The 26,672-nt window shown below is 41.6% G+C and overlaps 1 protein-coding gene across 1 annotated transcript in view; it reads left to right on the top strand.

Moving 5' to 3' along the window:
• ZRANB3 (zinc finger RANBP2-type containing 3) overlaps positions 1 to 26,672 on the top strand; it is a 114,013-nt gene that overhangs the window by 13,121 nt on the left and 74,220 nt on the right. Inside the window, exons 5-6 of the mRNA XM_065413674.1 lie at positions 18,562 to 18,580; positions 25,634 to 25,812. Coding sequence (XP_065269746.1) covers positions 18,562 to 18,580; positions 25,634 to 25,812 — 198 coding nt within the window. The remainder of the gene's footprint in view (positions 1 to 18,561; positions 18,581 to 25,633; positions 25,813 to 26,672) is intronic.

The following is a 26,672-nucleotide window of genomic DNA, read 5'->3' as shown; positions in this document are numbered from 1 at the left end:
CCTGCTTCTGTTACCAAACTAAGCTCTCACTTTCCTTTTTCCATTTAGCACTGACTGGAGAGAGTCTGCGTTTAGCTCCCTCAGAGATGCCTCCTTACTTCTCAGTTTGCTTAATTCAGTCTTAAAAATAAAATAACTCTATAACTTCATGAGCCTGAAGGCCAAGAATATAAACTTTAGAATGTTTCTCTTTTTTTTGTTTAAATATTTACCAGGAAGTATTGAGCGGAGCTTTGACAGGCTTTTACAGGTTAAATACAGATTTATAATTAGCTGTAAATCAATGCACCACACTTGTAGACTATTTAATTTAAATGTATGCAAGTAACACAGCCACAGCCTAGGTATGTCTACACCTACTCTATTTATTTTCAAAAAGAGGATTTGAGGCACTTCCATTTATGTCTGAAGTGCAAACAAAAATAAACTAAATTCCTAAGGTTCTTTGATTACCTGTCTGTCCAAAGATATTTCCAGATACACCTGATAACATGCACCAGAACAGGTATGAGACTAAGCTTTCTCTATACAAAAATTCCTGCCTACATAGATATTTACAACTGGTTACAACACATTTGTGGCCCAACGATTCTCTCACACCGTTTTTATTTTTTATGGCCTGTATAGAAAATATTACAGCCATGTTAAGAGAACTGTAGTGTAGTCCTATGCCCTTAAATTCCTGCAGTGCTGTGAGGATTTTCTTGCCTTGCATGATGAATTTCATTGAATCAGTTCTTAGTTCCAAAACAAATATACACTTTGCACAAGAAAGGTAACTTTGTGTTGGCTGGTGATGAGCAGCTAATGAAGCTTGGCCTCACTTACTAAATCTGTTGGAGAAAAGGAGAAAAACACATTAGCTAGCACTTAGTAAAAAGTCTGGTGTAGACAAGACAGTGCATTCTGTTGTGTACTAACCTGGGTGAGGAAAAGCGTAGACTTTTACCAGTTTAGCTCATGTTAAAGGCAGCATGCTGTGTAATTAGACTTTAAAGATGTTATGTAGTATGTGTTAGCCAACGCGTTCTAGCAGCGCACATTTAATCCTAGCCTAGGCGAGGCCATAGGGTACATCCATGCTAGGAAAGAAAGTGTTTTTACCTTACTATATGTTAGCTAACATGAGGTGAAATCCAAGTGAAGACAAGGCAGTTTGTAGCTTTCACATGTTTTAGCAGGTTGAGTTAAACATTAGGACAAGCTAACACGTTAAAACTACAACTTGCCTTGTCTATACTGTGTTTTTAAAATAGACCTTTCTCTTAATGTAGGTGTGGCACTGCACCCCATATTCTTCATAGTGATATTATTATGATATGATTATGGCATAATTATGATGCATTTTGTACAAGATAAGTCATGTGAGGTATCATTGGAAAAGCTATGATTTGCTGAATATGATCATCCTATTTGTATGAATATATCATTTTTGTATCTGAAGTTATGAATATTGACTATGTATCTCTGTTTTAAATGTAATTACACCTGGGTAACGCCCACTAGACAAGATGCTTTCAATCTAAATAGCTCAGGGGAAAGGGCCTATTCAGGGTAATGGGCCATTAGAAAGAACATTAGACCTTAGGAGAAGCTTATCTCCCACCTGGTGAGCCTGTTTGAGAACACTCCAGATAGCCTGTAAGTAATGGCTGCTATGTCTCTAGAAGGACATGTGACCAGAGTCAGACCACATGTCTCTGGACTCCATCTTGGGATGTCAGTATTATTCCACAAACCAGTCTGGAAACCAAGTTTTGAAACAAAGGGTTCCCATCATATGCTAAAGCTATATAAGGCAGATGATGTCAGTCAGTCTCTGTGGTTCTTCACTCCCCACACAAGAAGACTCCTGGAAACACCTGAGGAACAAAGACTGAACTGGGGGAAGTGCTGGACCCAGGCTAAAGGGATTTCTAGCCTGTGTATGAAAGATCTGGGGATTCCAAGCTGCAAAGCAAGTGCAGCTTGTGCCTTAAGAATCTATGAGGTTTAGCCTCCTGCACTAATAGTTCGTTTCTCCATTGTGTTACCCAGATTCCTTGTTTTTGTATACAAGCATTTCAGTTGTTTCCCTCAGATCTCACCCAGTTTTCTAGCTTGTGGTGTTCCATTATCCCTTACTATATCTTCACTTAGCTGATTTACTTGCTTCTGTGTATTGAAGCCATGCATGGCGATTTCATGAGTCCCTTTCAACCTTCTCCCCTCATCTCCTAGTTTAAAGTCTTTTTTTTATCAATTGTGCCAGACTTGATCCTGGGAGGTTAATAGCCCAGTTCCTCAAGTGGAGTCCATAAGTCAAGAAGATTCTTCTTTCTGAGAATGCCTCCCAATGATCAGTCATCCTGAAACCTTCCTCATAGCAACAATCCTTGAGCCGTCTATTGATATTTGTTGACTTGTCACACCTGCATCTGCCTTCTGTAGGGACTGGAAGTATCCTGAAAATCACCTGACCTTCCACTTCTTTAAAGTGTCTTTCCCTGCTGAGCTTAGTCATTCTTGACCCATTCCAGAGGAAATCTAGAAGTGTCATTCATTCTAACATGCAGCACAATCAGTGTATTTTTCCCTGCTCCCATCAGGCTCCTCTTCAGCCTCATGTCCACATCTCGTATCCTTGTTCCTGGCAGACAGCCCACTTTTCTGTTCTCTGGATCTAGTCTGTTGTCAGGGCTGTCAATTCTGAATATGGAGTCCCCGATCACATAGATCTGTCTCTTCCTGGTGTTGGTATTAATCTGTCTTATGTTCTCTCTCATAGTCTCCTGTACATGATCCCCATTTTTCCTTAGGCTTCAATCCCTGGCTATCTCAATCAATTCCTCTTTCCTATATATTTATGAAGAACTCATAGACATGATGATCATGACTGCTAAATTTCTAGTTTCTAGGTCATTGGTCTGAATCCACCAGTTTCCATATCAAAAGATAGGTTACCCAACAGTCATAACGAATGTGAAATAAGTGGATGTTGGTCCACTTCTTATGCAGATCTACTTCATAAAAATTACCCTAGTTGGTGAACTACATAGTTTCAGAAGCCACGGATTGAATGGGTATAGAGAATGAGCTATTAACTCTTGCTATTAAAGCTTATCTTGAGTAGGATTTAAAGATATTTTGTTAGCTAACGTATTCTGAAGCCTAGTGTAGACTTTGTCATATGCTAAGCCTAGGCTTCAACTTGACCAGTTTAGCACGTTAGTGTACGCTGCCTTTTAGAATATTAGGCTTTTAGAATATTAGATGATGTTCATATTTTAACTAACACATAAGGCTGTGGAGGCCGTGTCTCCAGACTGAGGTTGAGGAACATTGGAGCGTCAATGTAGAAACTTGCATAATCACTGTCTGTGTTGTATCTCTTCTGTGAATAAGTGCCATGTCTCTAGTGCTGCCAAGTTGGAACATCTGATGTGTGCTAAATTCACTTTTAAAATACCTAATGTAAATCAAGAGCAAGCCATGCCTAATTTAAATCATTTGGGACTCTATTTTTGGTGGAGTAGCCCAGGTTATTTATGCAAAGAAATCATCTCACTTTGTTATAGTTTTATGACTACATGCTGTGATTACTGACACACAAATGTAATGGCTGTTTGCGCACTTCTATATAAAAATATATTCAGTTCACATACTTTAAATATCCCTGGGTAAGATGTTAGTACTAAAGTGTTGACTTGTGAGTAGGAGGCAAATTATATGTTGTAGTGTTATATAAAACTGACTCACATGAGTGGGTGAGAATCCCAAGAATATCAGGACACTCACACTAGTGAAGGCAACATGTGAGCTTCCTCTGTAAAGTATGTTTCCAACAGATTGCATAAGGCTTGTATTTATTGAAGAAAACTGCATTATTTTTTCATAACCTTGGTGAAAAATCACTTTACTACTAGAACTTGTTAAAGTGCTTTTGCTTTACCTGCCTTTCTTTCAGAAATATACATAGCAGTACAGGGCTTCTGTTCTCCCAAAGTTACATGTAGCTCTTGATTTAAAAAAAAAAAAAAAAAGGTCAGTAAATAACTTACTAAAATTAATCAAAAGCTTAATTTGGTTGTATAAATAGCTACATTAGGTTAAAACTTGATAATGGCTGTAAACATTCATTTAAGAAGGGTTACCGAAGCTAACTGTCCAGGTTTAAAAAGAAACTTCCTTTATAAGTATGTTACTCTGAAGTTGTATATTATGGGGATTCTCGCAATATCCCCAATGCATGAGGAACTAGCCCGTCAGATAGGATACTGGGCTAGATGGACCACACGTCTACACCATATGATTATTCGTATGCTTATAATATGATAAAGTGTACAGTTAACTAGATACAGGTTGTATTGTATTGTCTAATTTTGATTGTAAACCTGCAGGGACAGATATTGTGTGGTGCCAAACACAGAAACTGCTCTATTTAAGAAAAAAAGAAAAGGAAAAGACTCAGGTGCATTTAAGGCATAATGTTAACAGGCCAGAGTGCTTTAAATCAAGATACCTACTAACCTCTGCAGATGATAAGATACCTATGTATGTGGTATCTTTGCCATCCAATCTGTTTTCACAGTGTTCACATTTATGAGACTACATTTGTACACTGTTGTAGGGTACAGTCCAGTGTGGCAATGTGTTTACTGGGTCTCTAGTTAACTCTCACATGCCCAGGAGTTTCAAAATATCATTGCCTTTTTGGTGTCTGCTGTAGTAAGGCATTCTAGTTCTTTAATATAAATTGTTGGCTTGGCCCTCTTGAGTACCAGCAGTTGCTTCCCTGATTAGCAACAGTTCAGAAATAACTCCCTTTACCTTTTCGTACTCAGGCCTTTTCTGCCGCTGGGGTCGCAGAGCTAGGTTGTAGATTCCTTCCCTGTTCCTGCCACCTGCTTGGTTGATCCCAAGCCCAATCCAATTCTCTCCAGGATTCAGTGTTTGGACAGCCTGCCAGCACTTCCTGCTCTGTGCAGGTCACTCCTCACAGGGAACTGCCTTAAATCCTGGCATGCCTCACACCTTCTTGGCTCTTCAGATTGAGCTACATGCTTGCCTTTTATCCTATAGCCTTGTCACATGACTGTCAACTGACTTTCCCTCTTCCCATTTCCCATCAGGGCTTGCTTCAGCTTGGTCACATGATACTTCCAGGGGAATTCAACACTCAAAATGCCTGGTCTTACAGGCTCAGAGTCTTGGAACAGGACTGGCTAACGCTGGACTACAACTGTTTCTAAAGGGATAGACTGCTCTGTTACATATACAAAGAAAATATGAGCATGAAATTCTTGTTTCCTTCCCCACTGATCCATATTATAATGCAATAGGGCTGTAGGACAGGAGTGCGCAAACTTTTTGCCCTGAGGGCCACATCTGGGTATGGAAATTGTATGGTGGGCCATGAATGCTCACAAAATTGGGGGTTGGGGTGCAGGAGGGGGGTAAGGGCTCCAGCTGGAGGTGCGGGCTCTGGGGTGGCCAGAAATGAGGAGTTCGGGTGCAGGAGGGGGTTCCGGGTTGAGGGGTGGGGGGTGAGGGCTATGGCTGGGGATGCGGGCTCTGGGGTGGGGCTGGGGATGAGAGGTTGAGAGTGCTCCAGGCTGGGACCGAGGGGTTTGGAGGGTGGGAGGAGGATCAGGGCAGAGGGTTGGGGTGTGGGAGGGGGGCAGGGGTACACGCTCTGGGCGGTATTTCCCTCAAGCAGCTCCAGGAAGCAGTGGCATGTCCCCCATCCAGCTCCTTCGCAGAAGCGCAGCCAGGCAGTTCTGTGCACTGCACCGTCTGCAGATGCCACTCCTATAGCTCCCATTGGTTGCGGTTCCCAGCTAATGGGAGCTGCGGCAGCAGCGCTTGGGGTAGGGGGCAGCGTGCGGAGCCTCCTGGCTGCCTCTATGCATAGGAGCCGGAGGGGGGGACATGCTGCTGCTTCTGGGAGCTGCACGCAGCCACGGCACGCGCGGAGCAGGGCAAGCCCCTGACCCCGCTCCCCAGCAGGAGCTCGAGGGCCAGATTAAAATGTCTGATGGGCCGGATGCAGCCCATGGGCTGTAGTTTGCCCACCCCTGCTGTAGGAGCTTACTGTTAACCTACCAGATCACTATAGCATGCTTGTATGTAAGGGGTAATTCTAAAATATGGACATCTTAATTTTAATAAATGCATGTACTCTGATTTCCACTGCAAATGAAACTTTTCATTTTAGGGCTTTACTATTTTAATGTGAACATTCCTCTCTTTTCCGTATGTCTTCCTGCCTTCCCATTTCCCCTGTTCTTTCTTCTCAAGGGAACTCCCAGATCTCTAAACTTTACAAATAGTGTAGTGTACTCTGTCCGTGGAAAGTTGGGCCATCTCTCTTTTGAAATGTAGTCTCCCTACACAGGCCAGCACAGCCAAAAATGTGCAACTTTGCTTAGTGTTTCAACAGTTAGTACACGTGACTTACTCCACTCAAGCAAGCCTAGCTTGTATGACAGCAACAACACTCTGAAACGATACTCAAGCAGCACAGAATGATTGGATTAGCAGATGGAGAATTACTGGATCCCTACTACATTATATCAGCAGTCCTCAAGCTTCAACTGTATCCCCTGACAGGCCAGGTAGCTTGAGCTTTCAGCACCACTTAACTCATGCTAGAGATTTTTGTGTATGGATGAAAGTTGGGTTAGGGGCAAAACTTGAGTTATAGCTCCTGTGCACAATGCAGTGAAGACAAGTCCTCAGTCACTTCTGCAGATAAACTGATGAAAGGTATATTTTCTAAACTGTCTGGAATTCTTCCACTTGGGTAGGGGGAAACTCATGATTCCATGCTCAGTGTAAAGTCCTCTGTTATAGGCCTTTATAGGTTGATGAGCCATTCACAGGACCACCCTTATTTTAGAGTGGGTCTGTCTTCTCCTAAGAAACCATATAATCAGAAATATTTAAGCACTTGTAATCTGCTAGAGCATCATACAGACCATGGAAGTAGACAAGGACCCTGCCTTAGGATCTTGGAATCTAAGAATGATACTATGAAAAGGGACTCCAGATGCCTATGTTGGGAGAGTAATCTCTCTCTAGTTGGCAAGAAAGCATGACATTTTCAAAGCTCTCAAGAGACCTTTTTAGTATTGCAAGATAATCCTGGATTATCTGGTTTCATGGCCCATTAAGGGCACTGGTCCATGTGGTTTAGCATGACCCCTTAAACTATATTGTCAGTTGTATTTAGAGCAGGGTTTCAATAGCACGTTGATGGAGCTTAGTGAAACCTTAAGGGAAGGAAACATTTAAATGAGTTTGTGAGGAGAAAGATTAACCTTAGTTATAGTACCTATGTATGCACTTGAGACATCAATGTCCTGGTGCACCTCGCTCTTTTCCCCACATACATTTACACTTGCCATGCTACCTGATCAGGCAAATTTTCCTTTTTAACTTCTGGTGTCTGTATTTTAATGGTGGACTTCAGACTTTGCTTTATTATTCTAAAGTAAACACAGTAAACAAAAAAACAGTGTTGTCCCTCAAATCACTCTGCATGCCTTCTTTTATGAACTGAACTCCTGAGTGACATCATTATGTATGGAGCCATTGTTTATCCTACCATTACAATGGTACACCAGCCATGTGCAGTAGGTTGGAGTGACATTCTAATGTTTGTTGTTGGAATAACAGCCAACTTCTCAGACACGTGCACAGAGATTCCAGCACTAATCACTGAATCTCTATGAAAGCAGATACAGCCTTTAAAATAATAATAAAAAAAATCTTTCTTTTTTCTTAAAAGACACGGAAGTTATTTATCATTGACCATAAAGTTCTCAAAATGGTTGGACTGGATTACTAAAGAAGATGTGTCCAAGACATCCAGTATTGTTCTTCCTGCTTTCCTGAAACTTTTGGCCATGTGGGCTGATCCTATAACAGGATATGAAACTGAGTGTCTCATAGCTTGTATTTGCATTCTTGGATATAGTTATTACTAAGGTGTCATATGAACAGATGGGATATGAATGATGAAGCCTGAATTGAGTAACTACCAGTGGAGAGGAAATGACTAATTGAACTTCAAAGAACAAGAAGTCTGTCTTCCTGCAGTCAAAATATGTGAACTAGAAATACAGATTTGTACCTTCACTTGTGTCTGAAGACCTGTTTCTCCTACTTAGGCCTTGGCTTCACTTGCAGATGTACAGTGCTGTGAGTTAAACCTGACTTCGTGCAGCTGAGTAGGGAAAGCGCTGCAGTCTGTCCACACTCACAGCTGCCCAGCGCACTGTCGTGGCCACATTTGCGGCAATTGCAGCGCTATTGGGAGCGGTGCATTATGGGCAGCTATCCCACAGAGCACCTTTTCCCATTCTGGCGCCGTGGGTTGTGGGAAGGGGGCGTGGGTGCGGGGGGATTCTGGGTCCTGTCCCAGTGCCCCGTGATGCATCGCTTCGCATCCCAGAAATCCCTTTGTTTCTGTCCACCTTTGGCGCCATCTTTCAACGGTTTCTGTGCAGCGCGATCTGTCTGCGGGAAATGGAGTCCGAACTGCTGAGGCGTATGCTGATGAGTCTCGCCAGCACGTCACGTTTGGCTGTCGAACTATTCCTTAAGATCCAAAGTGACAGTGAGAGTGAGGGTGAGGAGTCCGACGATGCTATCGAGCCGCGTAACGCGTACGACACGAAATTGCTTGTGGCATTCATGGACATGCTCAGCACCGTGGAACGCCGCTTTTGGGCTCGGGGAAACAAGCACCAAGTGGTGGGATCACATCGTCATGGAAGTCTGGGATGACGAGCAGTGGCTGCAGAACTTTCGGATGAGAAAAGCCACTTTCATGGGACTGTGTGAGGAGCTTGCCCCCACCCTGCGGCGCAAGGACACGAGATTGAGAGCTGCCCTGCCAGTGGAGAAGCGGGTGGCTATTGCAATCTGGAAGCTGGCAACTCCAGACAGCTACCGGTCTGTCGCAAACCAGTTTGGAGTGGGAAAGTCGACCGTTGGAATCGTGTTGATGCAAGTTCGCAAGGCCATTAATCGCATCCTACTCAGAAGAACCGTGACTCTGGGTAACATGCAGGAAATAGTGGATGGCTTTGCACAAATGGGGTTCCCTAACTGTGGAGGGGCGATAGATGGGACGCACATTCCTATTCTGGCACCACCCCACCTAGGATCCGAGTACGTTAATCGGAAGGGGTATTTCTCTATGGTTCTCCAGGCGCTTGTGGATCACCGTGGGCATTTCATTGACATTAACACAGGCTGGCCCGGAAAGGTGCATGACGCACGCATCTTTCGGAACACTTGGCTGTTCAGGAAGATGCAGGCAGGGACTTTTTCCCCACAGCGGAAGATCACGGTAGGGGAAGTTGAAATGCCCATTGTGATCCTTGGAGATCCCGTTAATGCCGTGGCTCATGAAACCCTACACAGGGAGCCTTGACAGCAGCAAGGAACGGTTCAACTACAGGCTGAGCCGGTGCCGAATGACTGTGGAGTGTGCCTTTGGCCGTTTAAAGGGCCGCTGGCGATCTCTGTATGGGAAGCTGGACTTGGCCGAAAACAGCATCCCCGCGGTTATATCCGCGGGCTGTGCCCTACATAATATTTGTGAAGGGAAGGGTGAAAGCTTCACTCAGGCATGGACCTCCGAGGTTCAACACCTGGAGGCTGAATTTGCACAGCCAGATAGCAGGGCTATTACAGGGGCCCAGTGCGGGGCTGCAAGGATTAGGGATGCCTTGAGGGAGCAATTTGAGGCTGAAAACCAGCAGTGATATCTGGTGCCCTGCACGGGAGTGAAGTGCAATAGTTCCAATCTTTAGGAATCAGTGTCTGCTAAGCAGACTTGCAGTGCCTGTTTATTTCCTGGGCTAAGGAGTCTTTTACTTTATGCAATAATAAAGAATGTTTTCAAAGCCAAAGAATCCATTTATTGAAAAGAAACAAGGGGGTGGAGTGGGGAACAGTAGAATCACAGATTCGCGTATGTCCTGTCTGGTGTGCTGTGCAGTGAGTGCTGCACTTCAGGACAGCTATACTGCATGGTGATGGGGGTTGAGTGCAGAGGGTAAGGGTCGTGGTTTTCAGGGCTGGGTGGTGAAGATACTGGTGTTGGAGGCAGCAGGTGGCGTGAAGAACACAGAAGTTGGGGAAAGTGGGTTGGAGGTGACAGTGGGGCACAATGGAAAGAGTTTTGGGACAAGGGCTGTGGGGGGGGTGGCGTTTGCGGTACTGCTCCTCTTTCTGCATGGCTACCAGCTCCTGGATAGCGTCTGCTTGGTGCTCCAGGATGCTTATGAGCCTATCAGTGCTTTGCTGCCGGTGGGCGGTGCTTTGCCGCCGGTGCGCTGCGTTTTCCTGGCGGATCCTGCTTTCTCTCTCCCTCCAGTTCTGTGCTTTCTCATTCTCTTTAATAGATTGCCGCATCACTTCTTGCAGCATGTCTTCTTTGCTTTTTCGCGGTCTCTTCCTGAGTCTTTGCAGTTTCTGAGTAGGCAATAAGAGGGACGGCTGAGGTCTCAAGGTTGATGCAGCTGTATAGGCAAAATGCAACATTTAACAGAAGCAGCATTGTTTATACCAGACAGAGTAATGATTCCCCCTGCACTTAAGGAGTAGAAAACACACAGGGTCTACACAATAGCATAATTTTCCCATCCGAAACAAAGCGCACACATCTCACGGGAGCCTCAAAATGGTGAGTAAGGGGGACTAATTGTTTCAGGGCTTCACTGTCTTCTGGGTTTCTTTGCCTTGGGGAGAGCCAACAGCTTCAGGGGGCACCTACACTGAACACTGTCCCAACATTTTCCACAGGAGTTCGTCCTGGACGATATCTCGCTGCTGAGGGTGACCTGGGAAGCAAGGGAGGGTCTTCTACTGCAATGCGGCTTCCGCCCTGGCCCATATGCAGCTTGCCTGTGTGCAGCAATGGTCCCCCCGCCCCTCGCGGCACAGTGGCGCGGACACATTAGCCTGGCTGGGACAAGGACCACGGTGGCTCTCCTGATAAACCTGCGCAAGTGCATTGCACACGTTCTGGATGAGACATTCGAGGAGATTACCGAGGCCGATTACCGCGATGTGATAAACCATATCAATGCACTATTCCGCATCTAGGCATGCATGCCTAACCCTCCTCTCCCAAAGAGCCCGCACCGAAAAAATTCCTTCCCGAAAAAAAACCCGCTTACCGGGAACCTGCTCTTCTGTTTGTCCTCCACCAAGTACCGGCCGCTGCGACTGGCTACCTTCCTCCTGGCTCGAGAAGAGCTCCTGGCTGCATGGCTCCAGGGATTCCGGGGTGTCTCCATCCGGCCCACCACCATCACTCCCGTTTTCCTCCTCCTCCTCCTGTTCCTCCTTCCCCCCCCCCCCCGGCTCTGAAGTGTCCATGGTGATGCTCGGAGTGGAGGTGAGGTTAACCCCAAGTATCACATCCAGCTCTTTGTAGAATCGGCAGGTTGCGGGGGGAGCACCTGAGTGGCCGTTTGCGTCGCGGGCTTTGCGGTAGGCACGCCGCAGCTCCTTCACTTTAATCCTGCACTGCAGGGCGTCCCGGTCATGGCCCCTTTCCATCATGTCCTTTGATACCTTCCCGAAGGTATCGTAATTCCTACAGCTGGAGCGCAGCTGGGTCTGTACAGCTTCCTCCCCCCAAACACTGATGAGGTCCAGCAACTTGCCATTGCTCCATGCTGGGGCTCGCTTGGCGCGTGGAGGCATGGTCACCTGGAAAGATTCGCTGATAGCACTCCACACCACGCTGGGCTGAGCAAACAGGAAGGGGATTTTTAAAATTCCCGGGGAATGTAAAGGGTGGGTCACATGGTTGGTTACCTGAGGCCAGGGCAATAGAGTTTGAACTGATGACCAGAGTGGCTAGAACAGGCATTGTGGGATACTGCCGAATAATTCTGGAGGCCATTCACAGCGCATTGGGCGGCCACACTGGTGCCGCAGCGCTGCAGCGGCAGCGCAATACTCGCTATTCCTCTCGGAGAGGTGGAGTACATGCAGCGCTGCAACCACGGAGATACAGCGCTGCAAATGCCTTGCCAGTGTGGACGGGGAGTGAGTTACAGCGCTGGGGGAGCCTTTACAGTGCTGTAACTCGCAAGTGTAGCCAAGGCCTTAGTCAGCATGAAATTTTGATTCTAGTGTTGGCAGCTAGTCTGAATACATTAATATAGGAGATAGTGAAGTGAAAGCTTTTAGCTTAAACAGAGATTTCCCTTTAAAAAGAGTATGTAATACTAAATAGAGGTCTTTAAGTCATAAAGCTATGATTTGTGTGTCTCATGAATTCTATATATTCAGGCTACAATGACAGGTGAGTGGCTATATTTTCCAATATCATTCCAAGTGATCATAAATTGGAGGAGTTGCAATACAAAACATTCAATACTTTCTTTCACAGCAATGGAATACATGACTTCCACAGCATGGCTTCACTTTCCTTGTCCCAGACTCTACTGGACAAAATCAGTTCTCAGACCTAGAGATCTCAATCTGTTGTTGCTATATTAGCTGTGCACAAATTTAAAATTCTGATTGTGGAACAATGAACAGTGTATTGTGGTTGAATCCTTTAAATTAGTGGTTCTCAACTAGGGGTCCGGAGCCCCCTGGGGGGCTGTGAGCAGGCTTCAGGGGGTCCGCCAAGCAGGACCAGCATTAGACTCGCTGTGGCCCAGAGTGGAAAGCCAAAGCCCCACTGCATGGGTCTGAAGCCCTGAGATCTGTCATCCAGGGTTGAATCAAAGCCTGAGCAATGTAGCTTCGTGGGGGCCCTCTCTGGTGTAGGGCTCCAGGCAATTGCCCTGTTTGCTACCCCCTAATGCCAGCCCTGGCTTTTATATGCAGAAAAAACAGTTGGCACACGTGGGCCATGGTGAGGGGGACCTCAGAAAGAAAAAAGGTGAGAACCCCTACTTTAAATTATTTTTAGCTGTAATCTAATCAAAATATATTCTGTTCCCAATCTTTTATTAGTTCAATGCTAGAAAATTAGATTTCTCATAATACATGGTTATCTATTTTCACCTCTCTTTCAGAATCTCATCTGAAGTGTCATATCAAAACTTGAATTTATGCTTGAGTCTAAATCAGCAGTTTTCAGACTACAGTAGAATCTGAGTTACAAACACCCTCAGGAATGGAGGTTGTTCATAACTCTGAAATGTTCATAACTCTGAACAAAATGTTATGATCTTTCAAAAAGTTTACATCTGAACATTGACTTAATAGAGCTTTGAAACTTTACTATGCAGAAGAAAAATGCTGCTTTTAACCATCTTAATTTAAATGAAACAAGCACCGAAACAGTTTCTTTACCTTGTCAAATCTTTTTTTAAACTTTCCCTTTATTTTATTTAGTAGTTTGCATTTAACACAGTACTGTACTGTATTTGCCTTTTAAAAAAAAAATTGTCTCTGCTACTGCCTGATTGCATACTTCTGGTTCCAAATGAGGTGTGTGGTTGACCAGTCAGTTCGTAACTCTGGTGTTCATAACTCTGAGGTTCTACTGTAGTTTTCAAAATCAGCAACCCACTGGTGACATGTGAATCTGCACCTCTTCATATTCAAGCAGTGATGCATCCTGTTAATTGCAGCCTAATACAGCACTCAGGGATTTAGAGACTTTTCTGAGCCATTAACCAGGGTTTAGAGAAGGACAGCAAGCACTCCTTTGCACTAGGTTCATGCTATTTTTGGAAAGTGTCTTTGGTCAGATATGCAGATGACTCCAAAAGTGGATTGCTAGCGCAAACACGGAGGACAAAACCAAATTACATGTGACATAAAGAGATTTGAACAATGGGAACTGCAGACAAAGAGAGAGAGAGAGCTTTAACAAAATAAGAAGATGTCATTGTAAAACCACGAACATTTGCAGCAGGATTCTGTGTGAGGTCTGTATGATAGGTTATATAAACCCCACACTGGAGAAGACGGGATTAAGGAACATGTGCTCCAGAAACCTGTGGTCCTTACCAGTGTGTCATACTATGCTATTAAATATGCTATATAGTGGTCTCGTATTATTAACACTGCATTACTAAAATTTCATTACCCTCACATTTATAATATAGTATCTACTATACTGTGGAGTATTGTAAGATTACTATACTGCACTTGTCAGCATAAATGGGTATATGGGTTATAAAGTTTTGATATCTTTTACAATGAAATATGCTATATAGGTGCAATATATTGTTCACTGAGATTTGAAATGGCTAGTTGTTGTTTCAGAATGCATGTTTGTTCTGTAACTAATTGCTATTGTTTTGCTCATTTTCTGAATCCATGTAGTCAGTATAAAAAAAAATCAGAGTTGCCCAACAGAGACTGCCGCAGCATGAGAATTAATTAGAATGTGTGTACTGGTCTTATAAATGGATGATTAATGTACAGAAGCAATTTTGGAAAGAAGTTATTAAAATGAAGATTTACTTTATAAATCCTAGGGTCAAACTACATACATTTCAGTCCAGGCAATTAACAATCAGTATGACATGGGCAACATTAATCACTAATTTTTGAGTGAGTGAAAACTGAACGGATTGTAACATTAAGATAGAATTGTGTAATAAACATGCTTTCTAAGTGCATATTAAGCACACTATTGGCCAGACACTGAACTTCTATTAAAACAAAAGATTCTCTTCTAGCCTCAGTTTTTGTTACTCTATATTTAATGTATAAAATGAAAAATGTGCTTCTATGGAGGAAAGATGCCAGTGCCTTCAAGGAATACCTTTCTTATTTTTACCTGACACTTAAGACTAGGTTTGCCTTTTAAAAAGAGGGTTTCAATACCATAGTATAGAATGTGCATATTTCTCCCTAGTGCATTCAAAGTTCATTCTGAGCCTCAAGATTGCTTATGGTATGTGCACATGAAGGATATTAAAAAATCCTCTGAGGGCTTCTCTGAACTGGCAAAGTGCATTAGAGGGGTGTGATTTGGAAAGTGCTCTAACTACCCCATATAGACCCTGCTGGCCTTTAACACAAACTAAGCACCAATTTAAAGCATGCCAACAGAGTTTACGAGGGGCTGTTAGAGAGGTGTGATTTGTAAAGTGCTCTAATGCGCTTTGCCAATATTGTGTAGACAAGCCCTGAATATTGCATCCAAATATGAAACACAAAAATAAAAAAATAGTGTGAATACTAGGGTTGCCAATCCTCCAAGATTGGCCTGGAGTCTCCCGGAATTGGCATTGATCTCCTGGTGACTATTGAAAAGGAGGTTTTAATAGGATATTTTAAGAAAATGACATTACGTCATGTTGGGAAAAAAATATATCTCCCGGAATAGCTTCAGTCAGAGTTGGCAACCCTAGTGGATACACATCTTTGTATAGAATCAGTACCCTCTTAATGAATACTCCTGAGTTCCAAATCGGGGGAGAGTGGTAATATAGGAGATTTTCTTAGAAAACGTAAACTTTAAAATACTCGATATCAAGTATTAGACATGCATTTACTAGTGTTTAGGCATCAGTTACTGGAAAATATCATTTATGAGAAATGGAACTGGCAACTGAATTGAAACTGTGGGTTATAATCTATCAACAAGTTTTGTGTGTGTGTGCGCATCATAAGCAGGGTTAACAGCACCACCTATTAATGTTACCCAACAGTTCCCATTATACTATTGCTTTCAATTATATACAACTCTGACAACCTTTAACTGTTTGGGCTGAAATTTTCCAGATGGGGTGTCTTCTTCAGGCTGATTGATTGATCTTGAGGATGAGGGGTACGGGGGGAAGGTTTCCATCCAACATGGTTTTAGCCATTTCTGAGAGCAAGGCTGGGGGGGGGGGGGGAAGGTGGCAGTTTTTTCTTTGGAAATCTCAAGCACCCCTATGAGTTGGAACAGGGGCTTACATTTTACAGATGAGTAGCCTTTGCATCAGAGATAATATGCCTTTTGCCATTGCCATGAAAATCTGACCAATTTGGCTCAATTATAAGCCTTTGAAAAAATCACAGTTTACACATGCTCAGTACAGACTGGCTAGAGATTGGCAGTTAAATTCCCCAAAGAGTCCATCCCCATTGGGCATGCTAGAGCCTGGGGATGCAAGATGCTATACAAAACTTTCCCTGCAATTGCTGCTTTGAGCCAGACTAGAATCAGGCACCAGACCTGAGAGCAGGCAGTCTGTCTCTCCTGTGCCCTCAGTGTTCAACCAGGCAGCATGGAGAAGGGAGCTGCATTGTTAAAATGCAGAGGGAAGAACAGCTGGGGCAAAGGGGGCTTAGGGAGTAGCTTGGCACTAGGTTCCGGCTCTGCCAATGGCCCATGTGAGTATCTTTAGCATGCTACTTGGAATTTCTGGGGTGTGTGGTTCAGTTCACTTTTAAAAACCTAAAATTACACACCGTGCCTGAAAAATTTACTAACAACATATTAGCCAGACAACCAAATCTAATTGTCAGATAATAAAAGCCCAAAGGTCAGAGGCCCCACCATTGAGGTCCAGGTGCAACTAATTTATCAATCCTAATTAGGGATGTAAATATCGTTTAAAAAGTTAACCATTTAAACAATTAAAAATATCGTTTAACCAGTTAACTGATTAAAGGGATAGGGGCTGAGGCTGCTCCGGCTGGCCAGTGTGGGGCTGAGGGTTAACAGGGTGGATTAACGGTAAGACTAATGCTTACCGGGTAACCGTTTAACTGCTTAATATTTTAGATCCCTAATCCTAATAGCTACTAGGAAGTCAGAGTGTGCTGAGATTTATACCCGGATGCTGCTGCAAAGCCTATTTGGGGGCTTCATCTTCCAGGCTGATCTATAGTGAGGAGGTGTTTTGATAAATCTAAAGTTCCACCACCTCCAGTACTTCTGCAGGAGAGAGGGAGTTTTGTCTCTTCTCCCTTGTGTAGAGAGTCTCCTGATTGTTACACATGTACAAGCTGAAAGCCTGTACATGTCACACCGGTGTAATTCATAAAGTGTAAAAAAGTTGAAAATGGCTGAGAACTTAGAAATTGAATGGTAACAGACCACAAATTCCTGTGAAGATTGAACCTGGTGATATTCTAATTAATAAGAACTCTCAGTCATGGTTGTAACTATTTCCATTGCTTCACACTGACTCAGCAGACATTCTAGTCAGAGTGACACACAGACCTCAAGAATTGTAACATTCAAAAACCAGTAGGAGAGCACTTCAGTCTCCCTGGACACTCAATAACTGACTTAAAAGTGGCAATTCTTCAACAAAAAAACTTCAGAAACAGACCTCAATGAGAAACTGCAGAACTGGAATTGATTTGCAAACTGGACACCATCAAATTAGGCCTGAATAAAGACTGGGAATGGCTGGGCACTACAAAAAGTAATTTTCCCTTTGTTGATACTCTCACCTTCTTGTCAACTGTTGAGAATAGGCCACTTCCACCTTGATTGAATTGGCCTCGTTAGCATTGACCCCCCCACTTGGTAAGGCAACTCCCATCTTTTCATGTGCTGTAATATATATATACTACTGCTTACTATATTTTTCACTCCATGCATCTGAATGAAGTGGGTTTTAGCCCACGAATGCTTATGCCCAAATAAATTTGTTAGTCTCTAAGGTGCCACAAGGACTCATCGTTGTTTTTGCTGATACAGACTAACACAGCTACCACTCTGAAACAGTCCTAATAGTAGCATATTATTTAATATTATAAGCAAACAATCAATTTAGTGAAGTAACTAACATCAGACATCTCTGTCAAACATGATAGGTAGAGGCAGGTAAGGGCATTGGCCAATGTGTAAATTAGGAGCAATATGAAATAACTGTAATTTTATCATTCATTATTTTGTACTATATGTCTCAAAATCTGAAATTGCTATATACTATCACACACAACCTGGGATTGCAACAACATGCATATATTCCGAACAAGTATTGTAGGATATACTATTTCTCACTGCGATCTTGAAGCTAGTACTGGTCTTACTGTGAATAACACTAGACAGATAAATTCTGAAATTGAAAAATTCAAGTTGATATACATTATAACATGTATAAAGATAAGGTTCGTTTGTGGAAGATGAAAGTGGAAGTCAACTTCTGTTTCTACTGTAAAAGTGGCTGGAGGAATCTTCAGAACAAGTAGTTACTCCGATTCACAGCTATCTGATTTTTCTGACAGATAAATAAAAAGTAGCTGAAGGGGTGGAGGACATTGCTTCATCCTCTGTGAAAGACACTAAAATAGAAGATACAAAGCTTCTATTGAACATGTAGATGGATATCCCATTTAATGTAATGCTAGACTGTACCTGATTTAATACCTTGTTCTAAACTCTAGCATAAATATATTTGATAAATATGTTTTTAGAAGAGTTAACATTCTGGTGGTATTTATTACAGTATTCAATCTCTTTCTGGTGGGTTTCAATCATAGGGTAGGTGACAATAAAGCTAGCTTTTGTTCTTAATCTATAACACCATTAGTCTGTTTTTTAATTATTAAAATAAATCTGTAGATAAATGCAATTTTAATTATTTTATCTGTTGTATTTACTGTTACATTTCCCTCTTTTGCATCTAGGTGTATGATAGCTGATGAGGTAAGTTATTTTCCATCTTCCTATCTAATATCACTTTTATTACTTTTAACCTTGTTAAGAATGTCTCTTTGTGGGGGAGGGAAAGGGGTGGGCTAGGAATGAGAGAGGCATCATTATTATAATGCTCATTAGATTCAATGAAGCTGTCTAAGTAAGGAAGTGAAAGTTGAAGTTGTGACTGCCTGGTTTAAAAGTAAATTTGAACAACTTGTTTTTAAAGATCAATTTTAATTGCTTATTGTGGATGTTAAAGCTCCTCTCCTGAAAAATCCTTAAAATATTAACTTTACTTATGCAGTAGTTTTAAGCAATTCTGTCGCTGTGTAGATTGTTTATTTGTGGCTTAAAAATAGCAATCTTAAACCGAAGCGACACCTGTTTTAAACAAATAGTTGCAAATATGAATCTATGCAATGTGTACTTAATAAAGTAATACATCTCAGAGAATGAAATAATGATTCTTTGACTTCTTAGGGAAATGTAAATTCTTTGTATATTACAGCATGGTGCCTTTGACTATGCTGTGTAACCAATCATGTCACTTGCATACTATATCTTCAAAGTACCATATAGAGTCAAGGCAGAATTTTTTTCTTTCTCAGTATAGCTTGCTAAGTCATTTGTGGAGCTAGGAACATAACTCATTGACTGTCTTACTCAGGTACACATCATTATATTTATTATTTTAGTTTCTTCAAATTTCTAAAATACAACTTTAAGTGCCCATCTTGTCTATCTGTGAATTAACACACACACACACACACACACACACACACACACACACACACACACACACACACACACACACACACACACACACACACTAAATAGAGGACTGCTTACCCTAATATTAACAACTGTGGAGAAGATATGGGGGGAAATTGCATTTTGCAGAATGAAAGATTAACAAATGTGGGCACTGGTGAATCAAGGTGGGGAATAGGGCTGCTGGGGTTCTCCAGCCTAGGGTGAGGGCCCAGGGTCTGATAGCATGGAGTGATCAAGTGATAGAGATGCAAAGGCTTACAGTTAGATTTAATATCCCTTGGGCTCTCCAAGGGTTGGGGGCCCGGTAGGCTTCTCTGAGTGATATTTTTAGGCCCCTAGAGCTTTCCTGCCTAGAGTGCGTGAGTGAGGGACCCGTAGGGCTCTGTGGCCATTTGGATTCAAAATGTACTTTGCAGAGTGAGTTTCCTCTCAGCAGCTCCTCCTTCTTTATATTGAGGGAGCTCCAGCTCAAGCACTTCTACTAATCTCAACTGCAACCTTGTTTTCTGGGAAGAGGCGAGCCGATAACCAGGTCCAAAACCATTTAGAATTCAAGGTGCATGAATCAGAATCTATTAAAAACTAGTCTTCCAGGTTAAAAAGTGGTTTGAGGCTTGTGTGTGGTTTTTGGTTTTGTTTTGTTTTGTTTTGGCATGTTGAATTAAGTACTATTGATAGATTAAAAATTCAAGAAGAAACCATTTTAAGAAATATATTTTGAAGTTGCTATATTATTTTAAACATATCGGTTTCTTCTTTATCTGTAGCTCAGTATTTTACCTCTCAGTGCTGATTTTCTTCTTTAGGCTGTGAACCAGTTGACTCACTCACTCACCTCCTCCTCTGTACTTATCTTTTTATTGCCTTCCTTTGGGGTACCCAGCCTATTTAAGATTATGTGCACCATCTACTGTAAATAAAATTATTATTCACTCAAAATTGCAATAAGGGGATTATCTGTGATTTGTCTTAATTATCCTCTAGTTATAATGAACTGAATGATAGCTCTGTATTTCAGTTGTAGTACTGTTCTTCATATGGATAAAATGTTTATAATATTCCTTATTAATTTAATTTTAATTTCCATCTACTTCAGTTGGTTAAAAATATAATATTGTTTATAATTAACACTATTATTAATTTTTTATCCTGGGTACACACTTCATAAATTGTGCATTCAATACTTCACTTAATACAGAATTATTATCCATTTATATTGCCCATAAATTGAAATAGTGTAGAAAGTTAGATACCAAAAATATTCCTGCCTAGAAAGATTTGCAGTCTGAAAGCACTTTGGTTAGCATATCTGCTATTGTTCTACTTTTACGGTCAGTGCTGAAAAATCTACATTGATAACTAGGGCCCTACCAAATTCATGGCCATGAAAAACATGTCATGGACCATGGAATCTGGTCTTTTGTGTGCTTTTACCCCATACTATAAAGATTTCTTGGGGGAGACCAGCATTTCTCAAATTGGGAGGCCTGACCCAAAAGGGAGTTGCAAGGGGGGGGTCGCGGTATTGCCACACTTACTTCTGCGCTGCTTTCAGAGCTGGGCAGCTGGAGAGCCACATGTGTTGGCCAGGCGCTCAGTCTTGAAGGCAGTACCCTGCCAGCAGCAGTGGAGAAGTACGGGTAGCAATACCATACCATGCCACCCTTACTTCTGCACTGCTGTCTTCAGAACTGAGCAGCTGGAGAGTGGCGGCCGCTGACTGAGGGCCCAGCTCTGCAGGCAGAAGTGCAGAAGTAAGGATGGCAATACCATACCATACCATCCTTACTTCTGCACTGCTGCTGGCATCAGCTCTGCCTTCAGAGCAGGGCTCCCAGCCAGCAGCCACCACTCTCAGCTGCCCAGCTCTGAAGGCAGTGCAGAAGTAAGGGTAGCAGTACCGCAAGCCCCCCATGCCCTACAATAACCTTGCGACCCCTCCACAACTTCTTTTTGGGTCAGGACTCCTACAACACCGTGAAATTTCAGATTTAAATAGCTACAATCATGACATTTACGATTTTTTAAATCCTATGACCGTGAAATTGACCAAAATGGACCGTGAATTTGGTAGGGCCCTATTGATAACCAAAGATAGTGTTTCCCATTAAAATATTTTCATTTCCACAAGCTCCCAAATGGACTCCAGTCCAAAAAAATCTATTCTTAGCTTTTTGGTAGGATCTTACATCAATCAGTGGTCTGCATTACATATTTTTGTTGTGGATTTTCATCAAACCACTTAAACCATTCTTCTTGTCTATAACCTATTTCAGAAATATTTTCATTGCAGAAAATGGCATAAATACATATTTTATCCAATAACTATTTTTCATATCAAATATCAACTCCAAAGAACCATGTCTGTCTGCTAATGAAGGAATGTTCCCAACAGTATACTCTTAAGTGATTTGTCTAATTAATTTTTAAATAACTCAAGAAATGGTACTCCCATCATTTACATATGGAGACTATTCCATTGCAAAATAATTCTTACCAATAGAAAATGTTTCCTGATGTTCAGTCTAATTTATTTATTCATTTGTTTATTGCATCTCTCATCCTGGTTTTCCTAGATATATTATATTCCATGGGCTACCCTCTCTTCTTCAGTTTTCCCATACATAAAATAAGGGTTAAAAAACTTCTATACATCACATAAGTATTGAGGATTGATTTTAAACTTTTGTCCAGTGTTTAAGATGAAATATGCTTTGTAAGTGTTAGGTATTAAGTATCTTCACCCTTCAAATACTTGTAGAGGATTATAACATTCCTCTGCCCTCTTAATTGTCATTTGGCCAAGCCCTACTATGAATATTATAAACTTTCCTCATAAATCAGTCCCTCAAATGTGTCAGTCACTTCTGTTGCTCCTTTCTGTTTTCTCTTCTGTTTGTTCATATCTTTCTAGTGTTGAGGTGCCCAGAAGTAAAGTGGTCATTCCATTTGTCATGTCACCAGAATTGGAAGTGAGGGATTATCATCTCCCTTTTCTGTGATGTAATGTGTCTGTATATGTAACTCCAAATTTCATTCAATTTTTGCTACCATATTGCATTCCAAATTAACAGCCAGTATACTGTTGCCTTAGGCTCTCAATAGCTGTGTGGATGAGGTGGTGTATTTATATATACACCTCTCTCTAAAAATTTAATCTTCTCTTCCTAAAGTGCCTACCACCACTAATTCTTTTTTCCCCCCTAATATCAATAGATTTGTCTATATCTTAGTGTCATTGCTATGAGATCTCCCAGTGGTGCTTGGGGAGGAGCCTTATGATGACTAGTTATTGAGATCTCCTTATATCAAGTCACTAATATACTATACTTAGATACGTATCTGAGCTGATCATGTCTTTACTGTGAGTATTCACACAGCACTGATTAAGCTTCCGAAGTCTTGTTCCAGAATGCACTTGACTCCATGGGAAATCCAAGCAGAATTCTTTGAGGCCAACCTCTTCTTTGGTAGTTCAAAAGATCTTACCAGGAATCTGAAGGGTAGGTTCCCAGGTCATTACAATAACTTACCTTAGTTGTTCCTTCTAGGAATATTCAGATATGTTGGCATTTTTAACAGGAACCTTAAATTGAAGCCCTTAAGAGTTCACATCTGCCATCTCTTACCTTCTTTGTAATGTACTTTGTGATCTACTGATGTACAGTACTACACCTCTACCCTGATATAACGCGATTCGGATATAACGCAGTAAAGCAGCGCTCCGGGCGGGCGGGGCTGCGCACTCCGGCGGATCAAAGCAAGTTCGATATAACGCGGTTTCACCTATAACGCAGTAAGATTTTTTTGGCTCCCGAGGACAGCGTTATATCGGGGTAGAGGTGTATATGACAAATAGGGGGTATTATTATTATTATTTATTATTATTTATTATTATCTCCATTGTTGGTGGCCTATTTGAGTGGGGATTCTTATCCTTACACTGCCATGCTTTTTGTGCTTTTTCATTAAAGGTCCAAACATTGAGCCTTTACCTTTCCACCCTACCAAAGGTTACCTACCTAGAGTTATATGGGCCTCTTTTTGAATCTGTGGTATAGGGATGGTACTTCTCAGCCTCTGTTGATGAAAGTAACACTTTGCTATTTTGTTGGCTTGCTATGTCAAGACTGAATTTTCAGTGTTGATTCTCCTTTAAGTTAAGTTTATCTGGCATTATATTTACCTCTGTCACTTTTGTCAAAAAAACAATAATTTCATGTTAATAAAATGTTGTCTGCTTATCATCTTTACCAGTGTTTCTCCTCCAGAAGAGGTTTCACATTATATTTGACTTACACTCAAATATACTGAAGGCCTAAGAACTTATTTCTAGGATCCTAAAAAAGGATTGTAGGCCACTAAAACCACCTTCTTCCATTGTTATTAAGGGCTATATTTGTAAGGCATAATAGCAAGCAAGACAACCTTCTCTAGATGACTGGGGCCATTATAAAAGCGATATGGGCCCCCTTCTGGGAAGTTAGAGCTGAGATGATATCATGAGGAATATAACACTCGATCCTCTCTTCACTCCTTCATCAAACATCATCTGATGGCCCCATCCCTCTGTTACTTACCCCACCCTCTCTTAATGGCTCTTGACCAAAGGAGGTTGTACTAGGCTCATCAAGTATGCCCACTTCACTACAGTACTTCAGCTTGTTGTTTTTGGACTGTTTTGTGGGAGAAGACAGGACATTTGAGAAAGGGACATTACTTAGTGGTAACTTTATCTTTCTGTTCTTCAATCCCGTATTCCTCTCTTTTTCTTACAGTTTCTTAATTTTGAATATGCTCTACTTCTTCCTTGACTCTGGGCTATGAGGTTTGGAGGCTGGGTTTATATACCCACTGGGAGTTTGCAGTCTGCTCTTTGCGATCTTACTTCCAGTAGGTGGAGCTAAAATGCTTGCTTTTATGGACTGTTCCTTTGTGGATGACAGAAGAGGAAGGCCTTCAATAAATTGAAGTAAAGCAGGGGTTGGCAACCTTTCAGAAGTGGTGTGCCAACTCTAATTTAAGATTTTGCGTGCCAGTAATACATTTTAACATTTTTAGAAGGTCTCTTTCTATAAGTCTATAATATATCACTAAACTATTGTTGTATGTAAAGTAAATAAGGTTTTTAAAATGTTTAAGAAGCTTAATTTAAAACTAAATTAAAATGCAGGGCTCCCCCTCTGGACGGTGGCCAGGACCCGGGCAGTGTGAGTGCCACTGAAAATCAGCTCGCGTGCCGCCTTTGGCACGCGTGCCATTGGTTGCCTATCCCTGAATTAAAGACATTTAATTCTCCCTTTTCTGACAATACTCCAGAATTAATAAGAAGTTTCTAGTGAACTCCAGAAGCATTGCCCCAAACTCTTATTACAGAGCTGCTACAGAAAGATGCAGTTCTCATTAACTGCAGTGCCGAGGTTTGAATTTTGTTTGTTTTCACAGAATTACTTGCTGAGCCATAAATCAATTCATCATCTAGAAAGGATGTACTGTGATCTACAAAATGGGAGGACATTTTCATAGCGAGATAGTCAAAGGAGATTTTTTAATGGTCACTTTAAAATGTTTTGGTAAAGTTCTAGAGTATTGATGGGACAAATAAATCTAAATAAAAGCCCAGACAGTTATATTGTTCATCTAAAATTTATGCAAGAGATGCATATTTCTACTTGTTTGATGCAAAACATTCTCAAATTTGAAAATGTATTTTGTAAACTCTTTTAAATCCATTTCTCTTAAATATAGTTTGACCATAAAACTTTTTTCCTTTACATTACATCTTACAATTTTTACAGTTTTTTTTAAATTGACTCTATCTGCATACAAACCGGATACTATTCCATGTAAAACAATCAGATACAATTTGAGTATAATTTAGTAGAAAAAAGATTACTATAAATTGAAGTTAAACATCTCAAAGAATTGCCCAATGGCTGAATATATTTTCTGTGGGCCTTTTGGAGCTCAAGGAGGTGAAGATTTTGTGCTTGCTCCAAAGCCTATTGAAGTCAATTGGAGCATTTCTATCAGTTTTAATGGGCTCTGGATCAGGCCCCAAGAACTTTTTACCAGTTTATTTTGATTTTAATTGAAAACCATGCTTTGCAGTTTCTTTCCACAACGTATTAGCTTGCCCCTTCTACTCATTTCTCACTTTTACTGGTCTTCTCTCCCTCCATTTTTTTTAACTCATCTACTTTGGGAAGTTATAAAAGGTGTGCAGGTTATGCTCTCCTTTCAAATGCAGGTAAAGACTTTACTTTTTTTGTGTGTCTTTCTTAGATGGGACTGGGGAAGACAATCCAAGCAATTGCCATTTCTTACTACTATAAAAAGGAATGGCCTCTCTTAATAGTAGTCCCTTCATCTCTGAAGTACCCTTGGATTGATGAGATGGAGAAATGGATTCCAGAACTCTGTCCAGATGATATCAGCATCATTCAGAACAAAACTGACACTGGGTGAGTGAAGTTTCTTATTCTTCTCCACAAAAGTCTGTCATGATTTGTTCAGTAAACACCTGTAAATTAAATGAAATTCACACAGCCCAACATCTAGAAAAGCAAATGATGGTCTTGTGCACAAGACTGGGAGTTAGGCAACATAGGTTTTATTTCAGGCTCTACCAGAATTCATGTGTGACCTAAAGAAAGAAACTTGACTTCTTAACTTTAGTTTCCCCATTAAATACAAGCTATAATGCTTCCTTATCTCAGTGGAGTGATTTTAAAATTTAGGCCAAGATTTTCAGTTTAAGCCAGTTTTTAATCTCAAAAGCAACATAGTGATTTACAGTAATGTCTGGATGCACTTATAAAATGTCTTTCTTGGACAAGGAAAAATGCTCTTTCTGATGTCTGAAGAATGCCAGCAATGACTTGACTACTCATAGAGACATCTACTGCAAATAGGACATCCAGGTTCCACTTGGCATTATTCAAAACATTTGTACCCTTCCCTGCGATGACCAAATAAGTCCAACATAAAAATATCCTGGAAATATTTGAAAGTGCCGGAAAAAAGTGTTATCATTCGATGTTAAGGAACAGTTGGCATTGACAATCAACTGAGATCAGCAAGAATGGTTTCAAAAGCTGTCTTTGGACTATGAGTTCAGCTATTTCATTTGCAAAGGCGCTGAAGCACTCTGTGCTTCATTGCAATGCCTTGATGGTGCTTAGTATCTATCAGAAACCAAGATGTGGAGGGTCTGGCCTACTGTCTGGAGCGATGGCAGTCTGGCCTAGTAGTCATCATAGTGGCAGCTGGGCCAGGAATCAGAGCCAAAGGTTGGAACCAGAGTCAGGATTCAAGAGCACAT

The sequence above is a fragment of the Emys orbicularis genome, chromosome 11, assembly GCF_028017835.1.
Source record: "Emys orbicularis isolate rEmyOrb1 chromosome 11, rEmyOrb1.hap1, whole genome shotgun sequence".
NCBI classification, from domain to species: domain Eukaryota; kingdom Metazoa; phylum Chordata; order Testudines; family Emydidae; genus Emys; species Emys orbicularis.
Note: the sequence above shows the minus strand (reverse complement) of the source record. Positions and strands in the feature narration are given on the sequence as shown.